This window comes from Mus pahari, chromosome 20 (genome assembly GCF_900095145.1).
Source record: "Mus pahari chromosome 20, PAHARI_EIJ_v1.1, whole genome shotgun sequence".
Classification (NCBI taxonomy): Eukaryota; Metazoa; Chordata; class Mammalia; order Rodentia; family Muridae; genus Mus; species Mus pahari.
This window is the reverse complement of record NC_034609.1, coordinates 28,157,282-28,181,057: the sequence shown is the minus strand read 5'-3', so window position 1 is coordinate 28,181,057 and position 23,776 is coordinate 28,157,282. Positions and strand designations below refer to the sequence as shown.

The 23,776-nt window shown below is 50.4% G+C and overlaps 1 protein-coding gene across 1 annotated transcript; it reads left to right on the top strand.

The window, feature by feature from the left end:
• Positions 1–1,153: 1,153 nt before the first annotated feature.
• Cdh16 (cadherin 16) lies at positions 1,154–11,979 on the top strand. Its single transcript, XM_021220451.1, has 18 exons — positions 1,154–1,397; positions 2,118–2,175; positions 2,428–2,517; positions 3,288–3,443; positions 3,521–3,659; positions 3,979–4,137; positions 5,562–5,758; positions 6,270–6,392; positions 6,571–6,721; positions 7,324–7,551; positions 7,636–7,712; positions 7,787–7,975; positions 8,057–8,298; positions 8,853–8,986; positions 9,586–9,828; positions 9,969–10,076; positions 10,828–10,944; positions 11,629–11,979. The coding sequence occupies exons 1-18, from the start codon at positions 1,156–1,158 to the stop codon at positions 11,721–11,723; spliced, it is 2,748 nt and encodes a 915-aa protein (XP_021076110.1). The 5' UTR covers positions 1,154–1,155; the 3' UTR covers positions 11,724–11,979.
• The last annotated feature ends 11,797 nt before the right edge of the window (positions 11,980–23,776 follow it).

Genomic DNA, 23,776 nt, shown 5'->3' with positions numbered 1-23,776 from the left:
GAGAGACATGTGGAAAGCTTGCTCTGCCATGGGAAGGTCCCCAAACCTGAAGAGGAAGCCAGGCCTTGGGCAAACGGCTTAGCCTCTGTACCCCAGATGGGTAAGGTGAGGGGACAGTTTTCTTTTCAGAACGAGTGGGTGGGATAGCAACGGTATGTGTTCACAGAAGTTCTGGGTACTGGCTAGTAGGCGCTCAGACCTCCTTCAACCATCCCACATATAGCACTAACCTAGGCTCAGTGCCTCAGTGATCCCAAAACAGACACTCAGCTTGTCCCAGCCCCGCTTCCATCTGGAATGCTGAGCAGATACACCATGAGCAGTCCTCGGGGGAGACCCCAAAACATGGAAGGAAAGTGAGAGGAGGGAGACCAGGGTCTTCATACTCTGTACCCTCATCTGAGATTCCCAGCAAACAAGGTTTCTGCTGGGTCTGCTTTTCAGGCCTTATAGGGAGAGGTGAGGGGGCCCTGGCCAGCCCTGTCACTCCCTCAGAGTCACCTGAGCAGGCTCAGTCTTCCCTTTCCTGCTTAGAGACATGAGACAGGTCAGAGCCTCACCCATGTCGGTGTCCAGGAGACCGTGTGAGGCTAGGGGAGCTTCATGGGACCTCTAGGCTACTGTCCCTATCCACGGGTCTCACTGTTCTAGAGCTCCTAACACACATTTGGGGTCATCTTTCCTCTGGGTTACACTCCCAGTCCTTTCCTTAGATCCACGGGGTGCTTGGGGCAGGACAAGGTCATCTCCTACCCAGAGGAACTCCAAAGCTAATAAATGGGAAACAAGCTGATGTCTTCTGGGCATCCGTTGAGGCGGTTCATGGTACGGAATGGGGGAGCCTAATCCAGCCCGTGAATGTAAGGGCTTTCCTGAAGAAGGGGTTATTAGTGCTTGTTGCTAAAGCATAAGCAGGTACTTACTGTCCTGTTGAAGGGTGGGAAGAGCGTTCCCAGGCACAAGGAACAATATCTGGAGAGATCTGGCTACAGATGCCACTGCACAGAGGAGAAGTAGGGGCCAAGTCTGAACACACACACACACACACAAAGAAGTTATATCCAAGCCCAGAGGGCCAGCAAGTGCTCATTGGGCTGTGTCAAGGGGGCAGTGACAGACCAAGAGCTGCCCACCTCCTAGGGCTGGCAGTCACGGATGCTGAGCAGTCCTGGCTTTCCAAAGTCAATAAGTAACTTGGGGGGGACTAGGCGGGGCCAGGCCTGCTCCTGTGGGCCCCAGTGGCATTTTCCACTCCTGAGCAAGCACGGCCAGACTGCCTACCTGCTCAAGTGTCCACCTTGCCTTGCCCCACCTAAGCCAAATTTGCCAGAGCTGCCTGAAGAAGGATTCCTTTCTCCTGGAAACTGGACCAAGGGAGAGGCTTTGGGCATCGGAAGGTGAGTGCCTGAGAGCTCTTGGGAGGGTAGGGCTAAGGTTGGGAGTAGGGGCACTGCCCTATCCCTCAGATATCTGGGAAGAATATTCAGGGATCCATCTTGCAGTCGTGTGTGTGTGTGTGTGTGTGTGTGTGTGTGTGTTAACACTGCACATTCTTAATTCCCTGCTAAGATCTGTGAAACATAAGCTGAGAACAGAGTTTCTGCCTTAGGGGCAGGCTGGTATCTGGAGGGTGGCACCGGGAAATGGGATAGGCCCCAAGGCCTGAGCCACAAGTCCTCTGTTGCTGAAGGAATCGTCTTGTGTTCAAGTCCTCTGTGACCTTGGTCAGGCCCTGCCATTCAGGCCTTACTTGAAGTCCAGAACTCTGTCCTCAGAAATGATAGCTGTCTGTCCAGTTGCTAATTTCTGCGATTGGTGACCTGCTGAATAATTGCCACTTTGGGAATCTGGGAGCTAATGGGGTTAGGGGAATGGCAGAAAGGAGAAAGGGGTTTGGAAATGAAAGCTTCTATGGTGCTGTTTATAAGAGCAAGATCGAAGAAGCAGGATGGTTGGGCCTTACTTGAACTGACCGAGGAGCTGAACATTTGCAACAGAGAAGCACGGGCCATGCAGGGAGGAGACTAGTCCATAGTGAGGTCCCTCTCCCTGTATATACGGGGTAGAACCCTTCTTCCTGACCTTCTGGCCTAGATTCTCATTCCCATGCCCCTCAGGTCTCCCTTGACCATGATCTCTGCCTGGCCGTGGCTACTTTACCTCTCTGTTATCCGGGTGAGTTGGGCCCTGTCTCTTCCTTCAGATCTCAAACTTGGGGGGTTAGCACCCTTGTCCCAGTCCCACTAGACTCCTGGCAACTGGCCATAAGAGTAGTAAGGGAGTTGTGAGTTCAAAGTCATAGCTATGGGCCTGCTATGGAAGCAGGAAGCCTAAGACCGGGGGGGGGGGGGGGAGACGGACTAAGATCTGGTGGGTCAGGGGGAAGGAGTCTGTGTCTAAGGAACAAGGTGAGAATTTCCCCCACAGGCTTTCACCACTGAGGCCCAGCCTGCAGAAAGCCTGCATACGGAAGTCCCTGAAAACTATGGTGGAAATTTCCCTTTTTACATACTCAAGGTAAGCTGGAGTGTGGGGTGGCTTCCCGTTACCCGCCCCCCAATGCCACACTTCTCCTGCCCGTTGGTCCTCTTCCCTGCTTTGGATCTCCTTTGAGTCTTGCTTCCTAGGCAGTGCATGGATTCGTGTGAGCAACTAACAAGATTTTTAGTCCCAGAGAAGAGCTGAGCTTTGAGTTAAAGAACAGAACCAGGTGGTACTGGGTGTGGCAGCAGGTGCTGGCAATCCTAGCGCTGGAGAGGATGAAGAGTTTGAGGCCAACCGAGGCCACTTCGTGAGACCTTGTCTTGGAAAAAAAAAAAAAAAAAAAAAAAAACAGGAGAAACGTGGTTGGAGAGGTTCCAGTTTGGGAAGGAGAGTGTCGGGGAGCATGGGGGATGTCGGGTATTAGAGGAAAAGTTCCTCCTTTGAAGACTTACCAAATTTCAGATTGCATGCAGGTTCCGGCTCCTTCTGAGACTCAGTTTCCCCATATTTAAAATGGAGCCTATAGCTAAAAGTGGTATCCCCTAGCCCAGTGGTTCTTAAACTCCATAATGCTGCAACCCTTTCATACAGTTCCATGTTGTGGTGACCCCACACACACACACCACAAAATGATTTTGCTGCTTCATAACTGTAATTTGACCACTGTTGTGGATCATAAGGTAAATAGATGACATGCAGGATATTGATGTGAACCCCTGTTGTGGGGGGTCACACCCCACAGGTTGAGAAACCACTGGGTCTAACCCTGGCCCCTAGTTCTTTTGCCTGTTTTCTCTCACCAGCTACCACTACCCCTGGGGAGGGATGAAGGCCACATTGTCCTATCAGGAGACTCAAACACGGCAGATCAAAACACCTTTGCTGTGGATCCAGACTCCGGCTTTCTAGTGACGACAAGGACCCTGGACCGGGAAGAGAAAGCAGAATACCACCTACAGGTATGACAGGTACGACAGAGTGAGGCACAGGGCAACAGGCAAGACAGAGCAGGGAACCAACTACCCTTTCCTACCAGGTCACCTTGGAGTCTGAGGACGGACGTGTCTTGTGGGGTCCACAGCTTGTGACTGTGCATGTGAAAGATGAGAATGACCAGGTACCCAAATTCTCCCAGGCCATCTACAGAGCTCAGCTGAGCCAGGGCACCAGGCCGGGTAAGTGACATGGGCAACCGATGTGTGGTGAAGACAAGCAAACGTTGATAAGACATCAGACAGTAAAGAGACAGTTCCCAGTGACAAATCTGCAAGATTCTAGCTGCCCCCCGAGTTCGTCCCATTCTGTACCTTCCAACTCTGTTAAAATGGTTCTATCTGCTTTGGGTCTCATTTGTGAATTGGGATGAAAACCGGGCTCACCTTCAGAACCCTGATACAGTAATGAGCACAGAAGAAGCTCTGAGAAGAGAGAGGGAGATACAGAAGAACCCCTGTCCCCACCATCCCTTATGATGTATCCCCACCCCACCCCCAGGGGTCCCCTTCCTCTTCCTTGAGGCTTCTGATGGGGACGCACCAGGCACAGCTAACTCTGACCTTCGCTTCCACATTCTGAGCCAGTCCCCACCTCAGCCTTTACCAGACATGTTCCAGCTGGACCCTCAACTAGGGGCTCTGGCCCTTAGTCCCAGTGGTAAGCATGAACTCAGTTTGATGGAGGGAGGGGCAGGGAATGCTGGAGAAGGGGCCTCTGAGCTATAAGGGATGGGTGGGTTGGAGCTGAGATAGAAGAGAAAAGGGCATTCTGGGCAGAGGCCAAGGCTGGGTTATACGTGGCAAGTGTAGGGATGGGGTGGACAGGAACCAGATAGGAATGGATGAAGGAGCTGTAGTTAAGATGCCTCAGGCATGCTATCAAGTTATATCTACTTCTGGGAGTTTGATCAGAGGTACAAGTTAGGGATAGAAGAAAAAGTGACTCATACCTCAACCCAACCAGCCACCTTTGCACTCCTCTAGCCCCTAAATGGCCTGCACAGCCCATGTGTCCAATTTGCTCATCCGTATCCGATCCTATCCTACTATCCTATAGACACTCCACCTAGTCAATCAGCAGGTCCCTCAGCTAACCTACCTGTCTACCCTCCTCCTTACCCTGGTCACCCAGCTACCTCACCAGTCAATCAGCCTTTCACTAAGGGAAACTGCAATCAAGCACTGGTCAGGTGCTCTGATGATGATAAGAGAGACAGCTCTGCAGTTAAGAGCGCTGGCTGGGGGCGCTCTGAGTTCGATTCTCAACACCCACACACCACTTCATAATCCATCTCTAACTCCAGTTCCTGGGGATTGGATGCCCTCTGCTGGCCTTTGCTGGTACTTGTACTTACACAGACACACACATACACATAAATAAATAATAAAATATAGCTTAAAAAAAAAAAAAACTCTATCTCATTCCTTAGTATTTTTCTTTCTTTTTATCTTTTTGAGTCTTTTTTGCTGTTGTTGTTTTTCCAGACAAATTTCCTTGTAACCCTGGCTGTCCTGGAACTCACTCTGTAGACCAGGCTGGCCTCGAACTCAGAGATGCGCCTGCCTCTGCCTCCCAAGTACTGGGATTAAAGGCGTGCGCCACCACTGCCTGGTTTCCTTTTGAGTCTTTTTTTTCTCCTTAAGTTTTTTTAGGGGGGGGGGTCGAGTCTTTTAAAAAATATTGTGTATATAATTATAGAGAGAGATAGAAAGAGAGGAGCATATAGATATATAGATATATATTATATCTGTGGGTATTTTGCCAATGTGTGTGTGCGCGTGTGTGTGTGTGTGTGTGTGTCACATGCATGCCTGATGCCAGTAGAGGCCAGAAGAGGGCATCAGGTCCCTTGGAACTGTAGTTACAGACAGTTGTCAGCTGCCATGTGGTGCTGAGAATATAGTCTGGGTCCCCTGGAAGAGCAGTCAATGCTCATAACTGCTGAACCATCTTTCCAGTTCTCTCCCCTCAAAGTCTTTTAAACACCTGTAATATGTTTGGCTTTCTGTCTGGTACTGGCTGAAGAGGCTTTGGGCCTTGCTCCCTGGATCTAAGCTCAACTGACCTTCTATCCCTTCTAGGAAGCATCAGCCTAGACCATGCCCTTGAAGAGACTTACCAGCTATTGGTACAGGTCAAGGACATGGGTGACCAGCCTTCAGGCCACCAGGCTATTGCGACTGTGGAGATCTCCATAGTAGAGAACAGCTGGGCACCCCTAGAGCCTGTTCACCTGGCAGAGAATCTCAAAGTTGCATACCCACACAGCATTGCCCAGGTGAGAAGTGACTGAAGAAACCTGCAGCTTGTACCGCTGGACCTGAGTCACAACAGACACTTGGGAGGAATGTCCAGGACTCAACTTGACCCCTATTCCTTTCTTCAAGTCCCTCTACAAAGTGGGCAATAAGGCCTTGGGGAGCAAGCATACCACCCATTACCTGCTATCCTCTGGCAGTGCGAGTTTGTGTTCTGACATCCCCAGCTTGCCTAAGGCTTCCTCGGGGGGGAAACAGCTGCCAACTTTCACTGCCATGGGGATTGTCACCCAAGCCAGAAATGTCTCTGGCCTTTTCTAGCAATGCCTTGGGGTCGGGCCCAGAAAGCAGAAAATAAAATAACTTGGTCACTTAGGCACTTTTGCAAAGTCCAGGCTTGGGCCAGAGTAAGGTTGACCACGTGCTCGTAGGGTCCAGGTTTCTTTCCTGGGAAGCAGTTGGGGAATAGGGGCTGGCATAGATCCTTCCTGCCTCTCAGCCTAAAGCGCTTTCAATTTACCTCCTCCCCAGGTGCACTGGAGTGGAGGAGATGTGCGTTATCAGCTGGAGAGCCAGCCTCCAGGACCCTTTGATGTGGATACAGAGGGGAGGCTCCATGTAACCATAGAGCTGGACCGAGAGGCCCAGGCTGAGGTGAGGTGAGAGGGAAACCCAGGGCAGACTGGAGGGTGCTCTGACACACCCCCCACAGAGGCAGAAGCAGGGAAGACATCCCAGAAGAGATGGGGCTGGCCACCAGAAGGGACTTGAATCCTCTCCAGCCTGGAGTCACCCTTGGCCCTAATATGAAGCTACCCACTGCCCACTACAGTACCAACTCCAAGTCCGAGCTCAGAATTCCCGTGGTGAGGACTACGCAGAACCCCTGGAGTTGCAGGTGGTGGTGATGGATGAAAATGACAATGCACCTGTCTGTTCCCCACATGACCCAACAGTCAGCATCCCTGAGCTCAGTCCCCCAGGTGGGTTATGGGTCTTCTCAGGAGCCGGGAAGGGCAAAACTGCTAGAAACCACCCATCTTGATTCTTCAGGATAGGTCTAGCTTCCAAATTCTATGTCAAAGCCAAATAACACACACACACACACACACACACACACCACCACCACCACCACCACCACCACCACACACATCACAAACACCACACACACACCATGTACACACACCGCATACCAAACACACCCACAACACACACTCACATACACACACACACCACACACCAAACACACACAAACACATGCACATATACACACACACACATACACACACACACCAAACACACACAAATAATGTACACACACCACACACCAAACACACCCATAAACATACACACACACATACACACACACCAAACACACACAAATCATGTACACACACCACACACCAAACACACCCACAAACATACACACACATACACACACCAAACACACACAAATCATGTACACACATCAAACACACCCACAAACGCACCCACACACATATACATACACACCACACACACACACACACACACACACACACACACACACACACACCAGGAAATGGATGGGAATGTTGTCTTACAGGAACTGAAGTAGCCAGGCTCTTAGCAGAGGATTTGGATGCCCCCGGATCACCCAATTCCCACATTGTATATCAGTTGTTGAGCCCTAAGCCTGAGGAGGAGGCTGAAAACAAAGCCTTCGAGTTAGATCCTACCTCAGGCAGTGTAACGCTGGGAACTGCCCCACTCCACGCTGGCCAGGAAATCCTGCTTCTGGTGCTGGCTGTTGACCTAGCAGGATCAGAGGGTGGTGAGTACCCTGATGGTGGGTGACCTTGGCCCCTGCCCCTCAGCTACTACTGGGACCTCACCAACAATACCTCCCCTCTAACAGGCCTCAGCAGCACATGTGAGGTGACAGTCATGGTAACAGACATCAACAACCATGCCCCTGAGTTCATCAATTCCCAGGTAAGCTGACACCGAGGTACGGAGATCATGGGAAGGATGCCGGTGGTGTTTACCAAGCGTCTCCATCTTTCCAGATTGGGCCTGTAACTCTTCCTGAGGATATAAAACCTGGGGCTCTGGTGGCCACACTCATGGCCACTGATGCTGACCTTGAACCTGCCTTCCGCCTTATGGACTTTGCCATTGAAGAAGGAGACCCAGAAGGGATCTTTGACCTGTCCTGGGAGCCAGACTCCAACCATGTCCAGCTCAGACTCCGGAAGGTTAGGATGTGGACAGGTGGGGAAGGGTCACAAGTGTACCACCCTGACCCACACGAGTGACCCAGAACTCGCTGGTTTCAGAACCTCAGCTATGAGGCAGCTCCTGATCACAAGGTGGTGGTGGTAGTGAGGAACGTAGAAGAACTGGTGGGCCTAGGCCCAGGCCCTGCAGCCACGGCCACAGTGACTATACTGGTGGAAAGGGTGGTTGTTCCCCTCAAGTTGGACCAGGAGAGCTATGAGACCAGCATCCCAGTCAGCACCCCAGCTGGCTCCCTCCTGATGACCATCCAGCCCTCAGACCCCATGAGCAGAACCCTCAGGTGAGCCAAAAGCCCTGCCACTTGCCTAGCCTGGACTTTCCATGATTCCCAAGAATGACTTCAACACCCCCAGAGAAACTCATTTTATATGTGGCCAAAAGTATTCCTCAAATGATTTACTAATGCCAGGGTTCTGATTCCTGGAGGGTCAGCACTGGATGGACTAGGCAAACATGGAGGAGGTGTGTCTAGAGCCCACGGGAGCTCCACTTAGTCCTCCTTAAGGGAGCACCAGCACCCAGACTGAAACTGTACCTGGGTCTTTGCCCTCCAGACTTCTTGGCAGGATGCTCTGGAACTAGTGAGGTTGAACCAGTTGCTGCCCTCCATTCATAGGTTCTGATAATCCTTCCCCACCACCTACAGTTCAAACACCATATCACCAACAAATTCTAAAACTGGGTGGCCAGGCTCACCAGCTCTGGTGTTGTCCCTGAATCACAGAAAGGATACGGGACTTGAGTATCCAATCGCACCATCCTGGGGGTTTCTGAGCAGCACCTTATATATTGTTCCAGTGCCTCCCCAAACACACCTTCATCTTTGGGCCTCAGGTTCTCCCTGGTCAATGACTCAGAGGGTTGGCTCTGCATCAAAGAGGTGTCTGGAGAGGTACACACAGCCCAATCCCTGCAGGGTGCCCAGCCTGGAGACACATACACAGTGCTTGTGGAGGCCCAAGACACAGGTATGATCACGCAGCAGTGGAGTCTTCTCAGGGGACTGCAACTTCACAGTAAACCTTTACATGAAAACCATCCTTCAAGTTGGCACCCACAATTCCCCAACTCTGTCCTTTGGGCTTCTCAGGCTCTCAACTGCAGGGACAGACAAGGCAATGGGCACTAGATTAGAAAAGTAGAAGTGGGGCCAGGAGCTGTGTCTGAGGCAGGAATGCTAAGAGATGGGCCAAGTGGAACACTGGAGCCAGGTGAGGGGAACGGTTTATCAATAGGATAAACAGCTAGGCCTGGGAAGGCAAGAGGGCAAGGGTACATCAGGAATCTGATGGAAGTCATGAGGGATGCACTCCTCAGGAGTCAGGGCATGTCTGAGTGGTAACATCAACAATGAGGCAGATTTAGCATCCAGAAAGATACAGGTGACCCTGGTGGTTGTTCAAATGGTTCAAGGATGAAGGACATGATGCAGAGGAGACTGGGTGGGAAGGAGAGACGGGGTGCAGGAGTATGAAGGGAAGCAGCAGAGTAAGATGGATGGGCTGTGTGGGGTGTGTGGAGACCAGGGCAGATTCTCCCGGGCTTACCCTCACCTCCCATAATACAGATAAGCCAGGACTGAGCACTTCTGCCACCATTGTGGTCCACTTCCTGAAGGCCTCTCCTGTCCCAGCATTGACTCTGGCCTCTGGGCCCAGCCGACACCTCTGTACACCCCGCCAAGACTACGGTGTGGTTGTGAGTGGGGTCAGTGAGGACCCTGACCTGGCCAACAGGAATGGTCCCTACAGCTTTGCTCTCGGTCCCAATCCCACTGTGCAACGGGATTGGCGACTCCAGCCTCTCAACGGTACGTGGCAGGGGATGGGAAAGAGTCTGTGAAGGGTGAGTTCACTTGGATGTGCAATGGGGTAGGGTTGGAAGTAGGGGAGCAGCTTGGGTGGAGCCTGCTCAGGCTAGTGACCCTAACCATCTTCTGCTACCCAACAGATTCCCACGCCTACCTCACCTTGGCATTGCATTGGGTAGAGCCTGGTGAATACATGGTACCTGTGGTTGTTCACCATGATACCCATACGTGGCAACTCCAGGTCAAAGGTGAGGTTGGGGCTTGGGTGTTGCCAAAGTTGGCATCTTTAATTTCTGCGGGAGTCACCAGGATATGGGGGAAAGAGCCTGGGTATATAGACCATGCACTCTCATGTAGACAGCACACACCTCTGCACATTTGCTCATCTGAGCTGACCTGGCGACCTGGGCTGAACAACTATCCTGCCACACACACACGGAGGAGTAATCACCTTCACACACACACACACACACACACACACCCCTACATCGGTGTTCACAGAAATATGTTTTCTTAGTCAGGGTTTCTATCCCTGCACAAACATCATGACCAAGTAGCAAGTTGGGGAGGAAAGGGTTTATTCAGCTTACATTTCCATACTGCTGATCATCACCAAAGGATGTCAGGACTGGAACTCAAGCAGGTCAGGAAGCAGGAGCTGATGCAGAAGCCGTGGAGGGATGTTTCTTACTGGCTTGCTTCCCCTGGCTTGCTCAGCCTGCTCTCTTATAGAACCCAAGACTACCAGCCGAGGGATGGCACCACCCAGAAGGGGCCCTCCCCCTCCCCCCTTGACCACTAATTGAGAAAATGCCTTATAGCTGGATTTCATGGAGGCCTTTCCTCAAGGGAGGCTCCTTTCTCTGTGATAACTCCAGCTTGTGTCCACTTGACGCACAAAACCAGCCAGTACAATATGTATCAGCCAGTTTTCCAAACGGGAGGCCCCGAGCTGCTGGGAGCCTTCCCTTATACCTTCATCTTCTCTTGCCACCCCAGTGATCGTGTGTCGATGCAATGTGGAGGGCGAATGTATGCGCAAGGTGGGTCGCATGAAGGGAATGCCCACGAAGCTGTCAGCGGTGGGCGTCCTCTTGGGCACCCTGGCAGCGATAGGTAATGGAGGTTTTATGTCTTTATTCTGACAGATTTGCTCTTTGCTGACTATTTTCTTCGCCGGCTCTAGTTTAAGGCTGTGAAGTGTCTTTCCCTTGGCGGTCTATGCAACAGCTCACTGGCTCTCCTATGAACTCCCCAATCTGACCTCAGAGAAAATGTGTGTGAGAGAGAGGAGAGAAGATGAGAGACAATTGGCCTTTACCTCTTTGACCAGATCTTTAAATATGTAAATAATATGTACATATTATATATATACATATATATAAAATGTAATATAGTACATATTATACATAATACATATCATATAATTATTTATATATGTATGTATATGTATATATGTGTATGTATATGTATATACATATATATTTTTTTAAACAGTGTATCACTAAGTTGTCCCCAGCTGACCTAAAATTCACTGTAGCCTAGTCAGGCCTTGAGTTTAGCATCTTTCTGCCTCAGCCTTCTGAGAAAGGGGACTTAAGAGGACTTGGGAGGCTGGGATATCCTTTGACCTTGGTAAAGTCAAAGCAGAACAGGTTTATCAGACACTGAGATTCGTTTTCAGCTTGGAGACACTGTCTAGAAAATGTCATATAGAGCCAACAACACGGTTGAGGGGTTTAGTGAGGAGCCCTTCTGGTCATCCTCTCTAAGGGCTTACCCACTCTTCTCACACCACAGGCTTCATTCTCATTCTTGTGTTCACACACCTGGCCCTGGCAAGGAAGGACCTGGAGCAGCCAGCAGACAGCGTGCCCCTGAAGGCAGCAGTGTGAGTGATCCAAGCAGCCCCAGCTGGGAGGTTGGCCCCCCCGGCTCCCTCTGAACTCACTGAGAAAGGACCCAGTACCCAAGATGCACTGGGGACCAAGACAGAGTAAAAGACCTTCACCTTGTTGGAGTAGAGACACTGTCACCAGGCATGTCCCCAAAGCCTGAGCACCTACTTTACGAGATGACCATGGGAACACTCCAAATGGCAGCTCTTTGTCCGATAATAAAGGCTCAGAGAGCTAGACTGGACCCTGTAAAGAATGTCTGGACTGTGTCTGCACATCCACGTGCGCATATGTGAGCACATCTGCCCCTCCACGCACAGCCCGTCTACTGACATACAAAATAGATCGGCAGGATGGGTAGGCTCCCTCGTGAGGAAGGACACAAGGACATCATCTGGGGTGTTGGTAAGAACTTGGGGTCAATGTAATGTAGGTCTCCAAGAGGCTACCAGTCACAAACCCTAGAGTAACTACAAAGGTAAGATAAGGGACTGTCGCCGGGCGTGGTGGCGCAAGCCTTTAATCCCAGCACTCGGGAGGCAGAGGCAGGCGGATTTCTAAGTTCGAGGCCAGCCTGGTCTACAAAGTGAGTTCCAGAACAGCCAGGGCTACACAGAGAAACCCTCTCTCGGAAAACCAAAAAAAAAAAAAAAAAGATAAGGGACTGTCTTTTTAGGAGGCATTCCGTGTGTTCGGGACATCTCTACGCCATGAGAGCACACTGTCTTGTGAACGTGTATCCTCCATTCATGTGCTCGCACACTCAGACCTCCATTCATGTGTGCGCACACTCAGACTCTGTGCATGAACCACCGACATTCAGGATGGGCAGAGGTCTCTCAGCCTCAGGAAGAATGCCGAGGGCCCCTTGAGGCAGGGACAGGAGAGCTGAAGCTGGGAACGCTTCCTTCTGTCTCAGTGCAGGCTCCACACCACTCTGGGTCTCCCCCACAGGAGCACATGGTCACAGGTATGGAAATTTGAGGGAGGGTATCACTCACGCAGACACTTTTGGGGTGAAGCAGGAGGCTGCAATAGTTTACCCCAGAGCTGCCTCAGCCCCAGGTGCAGGATTAAGGAATGTCCCCAGGGGCCTAGCCAATACCTCCAGACTGATCTATGATATCCGTTTCTAGACTGATCCGAGGTAGTCCACAAACCCCTTCCTGACAATCCCTGGGGAGCTAGGGAGAGACTTGCTGTCCCAGGTACCAAGGGTTGATGGTGATAAATCATGGGGAGGAGAGAAAACAGCACTGGCGGGGCCCAGCCCTATTTTTAGGAGGAAATCTCTCCAGTGCTGGCAGTTGCTATGAGAGAGGAGCCAAGCCCAGGCAAGAAGACAGGGCAGGCATCCTGGCTGGCTGGGAGGAGAGCCTGCAGATGAACTCTAAAGTCAGTCTGGACGCAGGAACCAACACCTCACACCTACACTGGAGATCCCACTGGCCACCCCAAGGAGAACCGTCCCCACCCAGCTACCCCGACTCTGTTCTCTGCTTAATTTATACCTGCCCAGAAGTCTTCAACATGCAAAAGGTCCCTTTGGAAGTAACATCTCCTCTTATCTCTCTGTCAGCCTGCTAGGGCTGGATTTTTTGGCCCCATATCCAGGTAAATGATCTCAAAGATTGGAGAGGTTAAGGAACCGGATATCTGGTAGAATCAGAGTGCAAGACGCTCCTTTGTGGCTGAGGTCTATGCGGCCCCCTTGAGAAGTGCCTTCATCCTTCCTCAAGATCCCCCAGTAATACCTTAGAGATCACCCAACTAGCTCCTTCTGGTAAAACTGGGAAGGCAGACTGAAAAGAGGAGGGTTCATGCAGCATGCAGGCTGGAATCTTCCTGTTCACTGGCTTCTTGGTATGGATGGATCTGAGCAGCTGGGTGGGTAAGCAGAGATGGGCAGGCAGGAATGCATATTTGAATGGATGGCTGGATAGATGGATGGTGGGTTGGTGAGTAGATAGATGGGAAACCAACAAAGGAAAGGATAAGTGATGGGAACTCAGAGCCAATGGTGACCTCTGTCCCAATTGGACAACTCCTTCATAGAACTTCCCGGGTCAGGTAGAGGGTGACCACTATAGTCTCAACAGATTCAGACTCTCTGAGCATCTGTAGACACAAAACTTTTCTGCTAGGCATAGCTTGACTCTAGACAAGAAGGGAGGACCCTGTAGGGTCGCAGCATGCCTGACTCACAGGAGAAAACCATGTAGGGAGAGAGTCGGTGAGTGCCTGAAAGGGTTCCTATTAGTGACACCACACAGCAGGCAGAGTCCATGATGCACTTGTCTTAACAAGGTGTGCACATATGTGCATGTGCACATACACATACACATGTGCGGGGGGGGAGGGGGCTGTGTGATCAGTATGAGTTGAAGAATACCCCACCGTGCCTGGCTCATCCTTGCTTGTGTATCTCCAGACAGATCGCTTCCTCCCACTGAGCCTCAGTTTACCGGTTCATAAAATGAGGTTTCAGACGGAACTACATTACGTAATTTCAAAATACATTTGGCAGAGCCAGGCACGCTGTAGGAGTAAGTATGGCTTTCCCCAGATCTACATGAATGTCTGCAGCCCCACAGGCACTGTCCATAGAGGCACTTGAGGCCCAAGCTTCGGAGAAGTATGGAGAGAGAACCAGATCCGGCACCCATTGGAGTTGTGGGGTCACTGGAGTGAGCTATCGCTGGTTCTATGATGTAAGGGGTGTCACAGAGGTCTGACTAAACTGGGGAGGGGAGGGTCTATGCAGCAGGTGCTAAGCTCCCAGCTCTCCCAGGCCCCTTTCAGAAGTGTAGGGCCAGATCAAAGGGAGCCAGCACTGAGGCCCAGGAGTCCGGCTTGAAAAGAATGTAAACAGAGATATTTTTAAACTTTTTCCAGCCTCAGTGATAGAGCTCTTGAAGCTAGAGGCCCCAAGGTCAATCCAGACCTCACCCCCAAAGAATGAAACAATCTTGGGACCCCAGAGACCCATACACATCTGCACTTACCCCAGAGCTCTAGCTTGGGCCGCAAGGAAGAAAGTTCTTCACACAGTCTCACTTCCAGACCATCCTGCTACTGTGGGAAGACCTTTCTAGTTTGTACTGTGAGAACCTCAGAGGGGAGGCTGAGCTTGGGAGCCTTTGGTGGCCCTGCCACTCTATCAAGGCCCATGGCACGTGTGAGCCCGTGAGTGTGTAAGTGTGGGCGTGGTCTTCTAGGTGTGGTTCAAGAGTGTGTCAAAGTATTTGAGGGACCCATATCTTATCCCTTCTCTTTCCTTAGCATCCTCCCTGGAACCCTGGGGGTTGGTGGATAACTTGAAGGACAGAAGGTAGGCCTGAGGGTCAAGGGGGAATGGTCATCTGAGGATGAGGCGATGAACACAGCCAGAGACTGGGGAAGAGATGTGGACTGGGACAGGTTGCTGGTCTGTGTGGTGAGTCAGGCTGAGAGAGTTATAGAGACTGCTGATGAGAGGACTTGGGGACTCCGATGTCTTAATTACGATCAGGTGTCACAGTGATTCAGAAATGGGGGAGCACACAAGGCTTCCTGGATCTCCCCCATTTCCATGTCCCAGCTATAGTGACCATGGGTTTCCCTCGGAGTCGCGTGGTCCCTACGTTCTTGCAGGAGTGTTACAGATCCTAGCCCAAGAAGACGACCCAGCTAGCGGTCACTCAGACCTTATTGAACGCTGTCCCACTTTGTCCTGAGAGAGGCAGCATGCAGCGCTAGGGCACACAGCTCCCCTGTGGAGGCTGAGGCACACAGTGTGGCTTCGCTGTCTGATCCTCCTCTGGAGCTGCGGGAGCTGAGACGGAAGCTGGCGGCACTTTACCGCCCGTGGAGACTTTGGGCACACGGTGCAACTGGCAGCTGGGCGGGGTTGGCGCTGGTGGTGAAGGGACTGAGGAGGTGCCCTGTGTGTCCCCTCACCAAGCTATGCTATTCTTGGTCACTTGGTGATGGCAGCAAGGACAGAGATAGTGACCAGTGAGAGAGTCATGAGCACAGGCCCTTTATCTGACACGTTCCCTGGAAACTTGGCAGGGGCAGCCCGGCTGGCTCGGGAGGCCCAGGCAGAGGGGGAGCAGGTGGTCACACACGATGGATGGGGGTTGGGTCCTCTGCAGGAGCTGCCTCTCCTACGGCAAGGCAAGGTCCTCTCAGAACTGACTGGGACTTTCCAATGGGATTCGTTTCTGTGTAATCGGCATCCCATACCATCCTACCCAGAGCTAGCTTCCTTGGTCCCCATCACAGAGACTGTGCCTCTTCGGAGGACAGGTTTGCTAGCTCCGTGAGGGGATTGCCTCCAGAGAACAGCTCTGGCCTGGGTGCCATGGTCTTGCCTGCTTCCTAGCTGTGAGACCTTCCTTAGGAAAGGCATTTGAGTTTGGGGCTGGGGCGGGCATTGTCTGTTTATTTGTTGAGACAGGGTCTCATTTATTCCAGGCAGGTCTCAAACTCTCAATGAAGCAGAGAATGACGACCTTGAATTTCTAACTTTCCTGCCTCTGTCTTCTAACGGGTGGGATTACAGGTCTGTGTTACCATGCCCAAGTTATTCACTGCTGGGGATGGAACCCAGGACTGGTCTGTACGGCAGGCAAACTCTCACCAACAGGGATACCTCTCTTTGAGTCTGAGTTTCAGCTTCTACATCCCTTTCCCAGGTTGCTATGTGGATGGCAGGATCAAACAGTTGGGAAAGAAAGTTAAATGTGCAACTTGTGTAGGTGTGCATGCGTGCGTGTGTGTGTGTGTGTGTGTGTGTGTGCATGTGTGCGTGTGTGTGTGCATGTGCATGTGTGTGCGTGTGCGTGTGTGTACGTGCGTGTGTGTGTGCATGTGTGTGTATTGGTGTATGTGTGTGCGTGTGTGCGTGCATGTGTGTGTGTGTGTGTGTGTGCATGTGTGTGTATGGGTGTGGGTGTGCACGTGCCTATGTGCTCATGTGTGTGAACTGGAATGGAGAGAGGAAGTCATATGGGCCCCCACCTTTGGAGACTCCCACCCATGGATTTTCCATTGGCACGTCCACACCCTCTCCCCCAAAATAGGCCCTGCAAGCCGAGGGCGACAGTGCCCAGACTGAGGGGGCTTTTTTTAGCCGCCCTTTGGTTGTCAGCTCTTGAGCAGCTGCTATTTCCAGCCCCAAGGCCTAGGGGAGTAGGGCCAAGTGGACTGAGGCTCACTCCGTGATCCTGGCTGACTCTCCGACAATATCCCCAGGGGGCCAGCCTGGCTGTTGATACCCTGCCCTGCAGCAAGATGTTTGCGGGCAGAGGGCTCAGCATCCACCTCCAGAAAGCTGCAGGTATTGCAAAACCCAATCACATTTACGGGAGTTCATCCCAAGGACCACGCCCATTCTCCACCCAGGGGAGAACACCTGTGATGCTCGCTGAGATAGTACAAAAGGGTGGACACCTAGTTGGCTTTAAATGAGGTGTTGGTGGGCAGCTACTAGTATTTTTATTATAGCTACAGCCACTCTAGTTTTTGTTACTATGGTAACTTTCTAAGAGTCAAGTTTTCTTCCAGTGTTTTGTTTGTTTTTGTTTTTGAGATAAGAGAGGTTTGCTTTCTCTGGGGTTTTGAACTCTTAACTGGTCCACCTGAGTCTCCCAGCAATGTGATTCCAGCATTCCAGCCATTTACCACCATGACCAACTTCCTTCTGGTCTTTCTGTCTGAGCATCTTTTCCTTGATGGACTCAGGACATACTTCCTTCTCTGTAGATACGTACACATCTATTAGGAGTAAGGGGCCCCATGGGGTGCCCTGCATGTCTATGAACTGCCCATCCTCTATAAATACTTCTGGGGTCCATAACTCATTGGTTATGAAGCACTTGACCTTAGGAGTTCATTTGAGTGTGCTCACAACCTCTGTCGCCTCCTCTAATACCATCAGACACTGTTCCCCAAAGCATCCCAACACCCTAAATTCTGAAAGTCAAATTCTAAGTGCTAACTCTCCAAATGGCCTCTGGATTACAGAATCTTCTGACTAGATTAAAGTGGGGGGGAGGGTAAAGCTACACAGAAGAATTTCTAACTGTTCAAGTACATAAGACATTGGACATCAAGGACAAATAAGATGTCCTGAGATCTCTGGCCATGGTGTGCATGGGCATAGAGGTATAGAGTGTGTTGGGATAATAAGCTGTAAGGATTCTAGGAAGAGGGTAGGGCAGGGAAAGAAAAGGAGTGTGGCTGAGCCAGGCCTTCCCCTTCCAGTCGGGGTCATTTCCCAGTAGGGCAGCAAGATCACTTGGGGCTAAGGCCACATGATCCAGTATGTCCCAAGTGGTTACTGCACAAGGTGAGACTTCCTTGTTACCCGAAGGATAAAAATAGGTCCCAGGTGATGGCCTGCAATCCATGCCCAGAACCACCAGGGTTTATTTTGGTGACAGGCACCGGGCCAGGCTAGGACCTTGGTCAAGAGGCACTGGGCTGGAAGTGGCATCCTCAGCTTGTGGGCACATTGCCCTTTGGGGACTTCTAAGTAGGAATGGGAGGGTGGTACCATGTACCATCAGTAGGTAGGGGCTCTAACCCTGGTGCAGTGACATGGTTTCAGCCATGCCATATGGCATCTTAGAGTTCCCACCTCCTTCTCAAACAATACCAAGCCCCAACCCCCGCATTTAGAATGTCTGAAAGAATCGGTGAGGTCAATAGATAGCCCTCTATAGATGTGTCAGTCCAGAGCCCAGTGCTTGGAGACAGAGAGGGCAAGGGCCTTGCCTGAGTGGCCCAGCAACAGAAAGGGCTCCGCTCCTCCACTTCTGAAGGAGTGGGAGCCAGGCACAAAGCACACTGCTAAAAAATGCTTGTGGGGATTTTCCAAGAACAACTCCATCCAACCGGAGAATTCTGTTCCCAACCCTGCTGCCCTAAACCCAGGCTAAGGAAACCCTCCAGCCCATTCTGGTTCTGCCCAGCTTTGACTCCTTGTCTACTAAGCCCAGGTTAAGGTGCCTCAAGCCATATTCTCTAGCTTTGCATGCTGGAGCCTAAGAGGCTCAAAGCTGCTGGCTGCCCCTGAAGGACCTGGCACAGATTAGTACTGAGCATGGCACAGAACAGCACTGAGCACACAGTGGGTCTTCTCCTGAAACCTATAACATCACAGCCTTCCCCTTTTTCTTTCATTCAATATGTATTAGAACCGTCCCTAGATGCAAGCTTGGGTGAGCATTGATAAACTGGCATGCTGGATGCAGACTTGGGGACAGCTGGTTCTTGACTTGGCTCAGGATTGGAGTATTGAGAAAGGTAACTAGAGGGCTGGAGAGATGGCTCAGCGGTTAAGGGCACTGATTGCTCTTCCAGAGGTCCTGAGTTCAATTCCCAGCAAACACATGGTAGCTCACAACCATCTATAATGGGATCGGATGCCCTCATCTGGTGTGTCTGAAGACAGCTACAGTGTACTTACATAAAATAAATAAACAAATCTTAGAGAGGGGGAAGGGTAGGTGAACAAGCTAGGAAATGCCTCAAAGAAGCTCAAGGACTAAGACTACTATTTCCTCAAGGCTAGAACTTGAGTCTTCAGTGGCCTAATTAATATTGTGGCTAGAGGCTCAGGAGAGAGTGAACTGAACCTAATTATGCACTGACCCAGACTTGAACCTTGATCTCTCCCAAGCCCAGACCTCTACCCTGCCCATCTACCCCATGCAAGATTAGAGCCCAAACAGAGATCCTTCAGGGGAGAACCAGGCTGGACAAGTAGAATGCCCAAATACGGGTGTTAGAGGAACTGCCAGGGGTGTAGCTCTGCTCTTAGCAGGGTGACCTATCACCCCCAAAATGCACTATGTACCCACATAGGCTCCTAGAGAGCTTCAGGACCCTAGCTCCAATAGCTGCAAAGTTCTTTCTGGGTCCTCGCTGGACCATGCCTCTGCCTGCCTCTGCCACTCTATTTCAACTTAAGCCTCAGCCCCTTCCAGCTTTGGCCACCATCTCCACAGTGAGGAGGGGCCTCATGGCCAATCCCTGAGGCGGGCGCCAAGGTTTATGAGCCAGTGCAGAAGTCTCTGAGAGCCATATGGGTGGAAAAAGTTACCCGGGTCTAAATCAGCCAGCCTTAGAATGATCTCATCCCATCCCAAGATAGTCTCACTCCCCTCCCCCGACTGCTAGCCCGGCCAGTGGGGAATGGGGTAAGTCACGAGGGAGCTGGTGGAGGAGAGAGCAGGAGGGACTGGAGGATTTCAGCTTGGGGTCGCACTGAATATTCCGTTGATCTCCCACCGAGCCACCTATTTATAATATCTTCCGTAAAGTTCAGCAGTCGGCATGGTTGCTTTTCACGGTCACATTTAAAGCCTGCTGAAACAGCTGTTTCAGGGTCTGTGTGAAGCCACGTCAACACGGTCCCTCTCTTACAAACACCAATGCCATGACCATTTTTGTTCAAATTCCTTGCTTGGCCCTCCCCCCTCCCCCCTCCCTCCGAGATAAATGTTCACAGGTGTTGGGTAGAAGAGCAAGCCTCGCTGTGTGCCTAAAGGGTTCTGGACTCATCTCCAAGCCAGAGATGCCAGACCCAGGGACAAGATGAGGGGACTGAGTCAGAAACCGGGGCAAGACCATCAGTAGAGAGAGAGATCAGTAGAGAGAGGCAGACCCAGGTCTCCTGGCCCCTCTTGCTTGCTGGAGGCACATAGTCCCTGGCTTGCACTTGCTCTCCTAGACCCAAAGGTCCAGCTGGCTGGGGATACAGGGAAAATCCGTCCACCGGATCCCTGACCGTTGCCTGGAGTTGTATCTCCATGGCTCCTGCTCCACGTACAGACAGGGGTTCTCACCTCAAGGCAGATCTCTCCTTTTCCTTCCAGTTCACACTTTGCTACCCTAAGGTTGTATTTCTGTTGCTTCTGTGGACCCACACCTCAGGCCTTCCCAAAGCACCGTGGATCAGCTGGTGAGGCCCATTCCTATTAGAGGAATACGCATTCGGTACAGCTGCATAGGTATGAGGAAGAAACTTGTGGAGCCAAGCACCAGGATTTGAAGCTCAGTTCTACCTTACTGCATCTGTGAGCTTGGCCACTGCATTCATCTATCCGGCTTCAGTTTTTCTGAGTATAAAATGGGATTGTAACATTTCTTTCAGGGGTTGCGTGAGGGTTAAATATGCTACCACATAGTTTTGGGGTTGTTCTGTTTTATGCTTTTGAGAGAGGGTCTCTGGATAGCTTATGCTGACCCCAAACTCAATATATAGCTGAGGATAGTTTTGAACTCCTGATCTTCCTGTTTCTGTCTACCAAGTGCTGGCATTAGAGATCTGTGCCATGGTTGCTTTTTTTTGTTTTTGTTTATTTGCTTGCTTGCTTGCTTGCTTGCTTGCTTGCTTTTGAGAGTTTCAATACATATCCCAGGCTAGCCTGGAACTCACAAACCTCAAACCTCTTGCGTCTGCCTCCCAATTACAAGCTGAGGTGGATGAGGATGGAGGCACACCTAGCTGAAAGAAGATAATATGTGTGAAGTGTTCCGCACAGCATCTAAGCAGAACATACAGAAATGTAGCCAGGTTTATTATTTTAAATGGTCATAAACTGAGCCCCTGCCATAGTCCGTTCCTGGATGAACACAGGCCAGAGCAGCTGATGCAGTAGGAGACGTGGAGGGTGAGTGGGGTCAGATTTTGCGCAGCCCCACGTGTCACGAAGGGGCTGAGATGATTTCCTCACTTAGAATCAGGGAGGAGTGGTAGACACCTCTGAGGGCTTTGTCATTGTTAATAAAAAGAGTTCCCAGACTTGAGTGAGGCTGTGGTAGTGCTCTAACCTTAGCTTTGGGGATAGAGAGAAAGGAGCATCAGAAATTGGAGGTCGGGGCTGGTGAGATGGCTCAGCGGGTAAGAGCACCCGACTGTTCTTCCGAAGGTTCTGAGTTCAAATCCCGACAACCACATGGTGGCTCACAACCATCTACAACGAGGTCTGACTCCCTCTTCTGGAATGTCTGAAGACAGCTACAGTGTACTTACATTAAATAAATAAATAAATAAATAAATAGAAATTGGAGGTCAACTTCAGCTACATAGCAAGCTTGAGGGCCAGCCTGGACTACATAAGATTCTATTTCAAGGCAGCAGCAACAAGAAAACAACATCAAAATAAAAGGGCTGATGAATGTATCTCCACGGGAGAATGCTTGCCTACCATGCACAGACCCCTGAGTTAAATTCCTAGTACTATAGATAGATAGATGATGGATGGATGGATGGATGGATGGATAGAGAAGGAGGAGAAGGAAATAAAGGAAGAAGAGGAGTGGAAGAGGACTAGGAAAGAAAATGGAAAAGACAAAGCTAAATTTCCAACATAACCAACACTAGAGCAGTATAATATAGTGTGTGTGTATACATATATACTATATATCATATATACTATAATATGTAGCATATATATAACTTATAGTATATATGTAGTATACTATAATGTAGTTTAATAAAGTGTAATCACCAGTGGTTGAGATGGCCACTTTACCTTCCCAGTTCCCAGTGTGTATCCTTTACTATATTCTCTTGATTACAAGTAAGTCCCCGGGCCAGAGCGAGTGGGGCCAGAGTGAGCCAGGGCTGGAGTGTGAGCTAAAGAGGTGGTTCAGCGGTTAAGAGCACTGAGGTCCTGAGTTCAAATCCCAACAACCACACAGTGGCTCAAATCCATCTGTAATGAGATCAGATGTCTTCATCTGGTGTGTCTGAAAAACAGCTACAGTATACTTACATATTTTTAAAAAACAACACACACACACACACACACACACACACACACACACACAGAGTAAGTCCCTAAGGTCCCTAAGAATCAAGGGGAGGGGAATTCCAGTAACCAAGCCAACCCCTAATCCTGGCAACTGGGAGGGGCTAAAGAAAGACCATGGGAAGTTTAGAGCCACCCTGAGCTATGTAGCAAAGCCTATCTCAAACAAAAAAGAAGGAAAGGTAGAAGATTCTAGTCTCTATCCCAGGAGTGACCAGAAGAACAGCCCAATTCTTGGGGAAATGTGACTTTATCTTATGGAGAAAGGTCAAAATCTTCCTCTGTGTTTCAATTCTTTCATCTTAACATTTTTGCTTATCTACCTATATACCTGTCTACCATCTATCTATTATCTATTTATCACCTATCTGCTATCAATCTTATCTGTCTGTCTGTCTGTCTGTCTATCCATCTATCATCTACTTTTATGATGCTGGGGATTGGACCCGTGGCCTCATAAGTGTTAGGCAAGTGCCCTACCACTGAGCTACATCCCCACCCTCCCCCAGCAACAGTTTAAATGTTGAATGTCTACATCATGCCAGATGCCGGACTGACCCATGGTTCCCTGGGGGGGGGGGGGAGCCAGACCAGAATCCTGGTGCTGCAAAGAAAATAAACAGACAGATGAGATGGGAGACACTTGGAGAGATGAAATAGGACCATCCAGGGCTAAAAATAGAAGGGGTTGCTTGGGAGAGAGGCCTAGAAAGTCAGGGAGTCTTCCAGATAAGCAGGATCTGGCTGAGAGATCTGGGTAAGCCAAGAGGAGGAAGATTTGACCTGTATGGTAGTTGCATCTGACTGCAGGGGCAGCTTCCATTTGGGGCACAGAAATGATTTGGACTATTTTTTTTTTAATTTTTATTTATTTATTTATTATATGTAAGTACACTGTAACTGTCTTCAGATACCCCAGAAGAGGGCATCAGATCTCATTACGGATGGTTGTGAGCCACCATGTGGTTGCTGGGATTTGAACTCACGACCTTCAGAAGAGCAGTTGGCGCTCTTAACCGCTGAGCCATCTCTCCAGCCCCGATTTGGACTCTTCTTAAAGTTGAGACGCCTTTAATCCCAGCACATGGGAGGCAGAGGCAGGCGGATTTCTGAGTTCGAGGCCAGCCTGGTCTATAAAGTGAGTTCCAGGACAGCCAGGACTACACAGAGAAACCCTGTCTCGAAAAACCAAAAAATAAAAAATAAATAAAGCTGGGACAAGTGGAGTGCAGAAATTGCAAA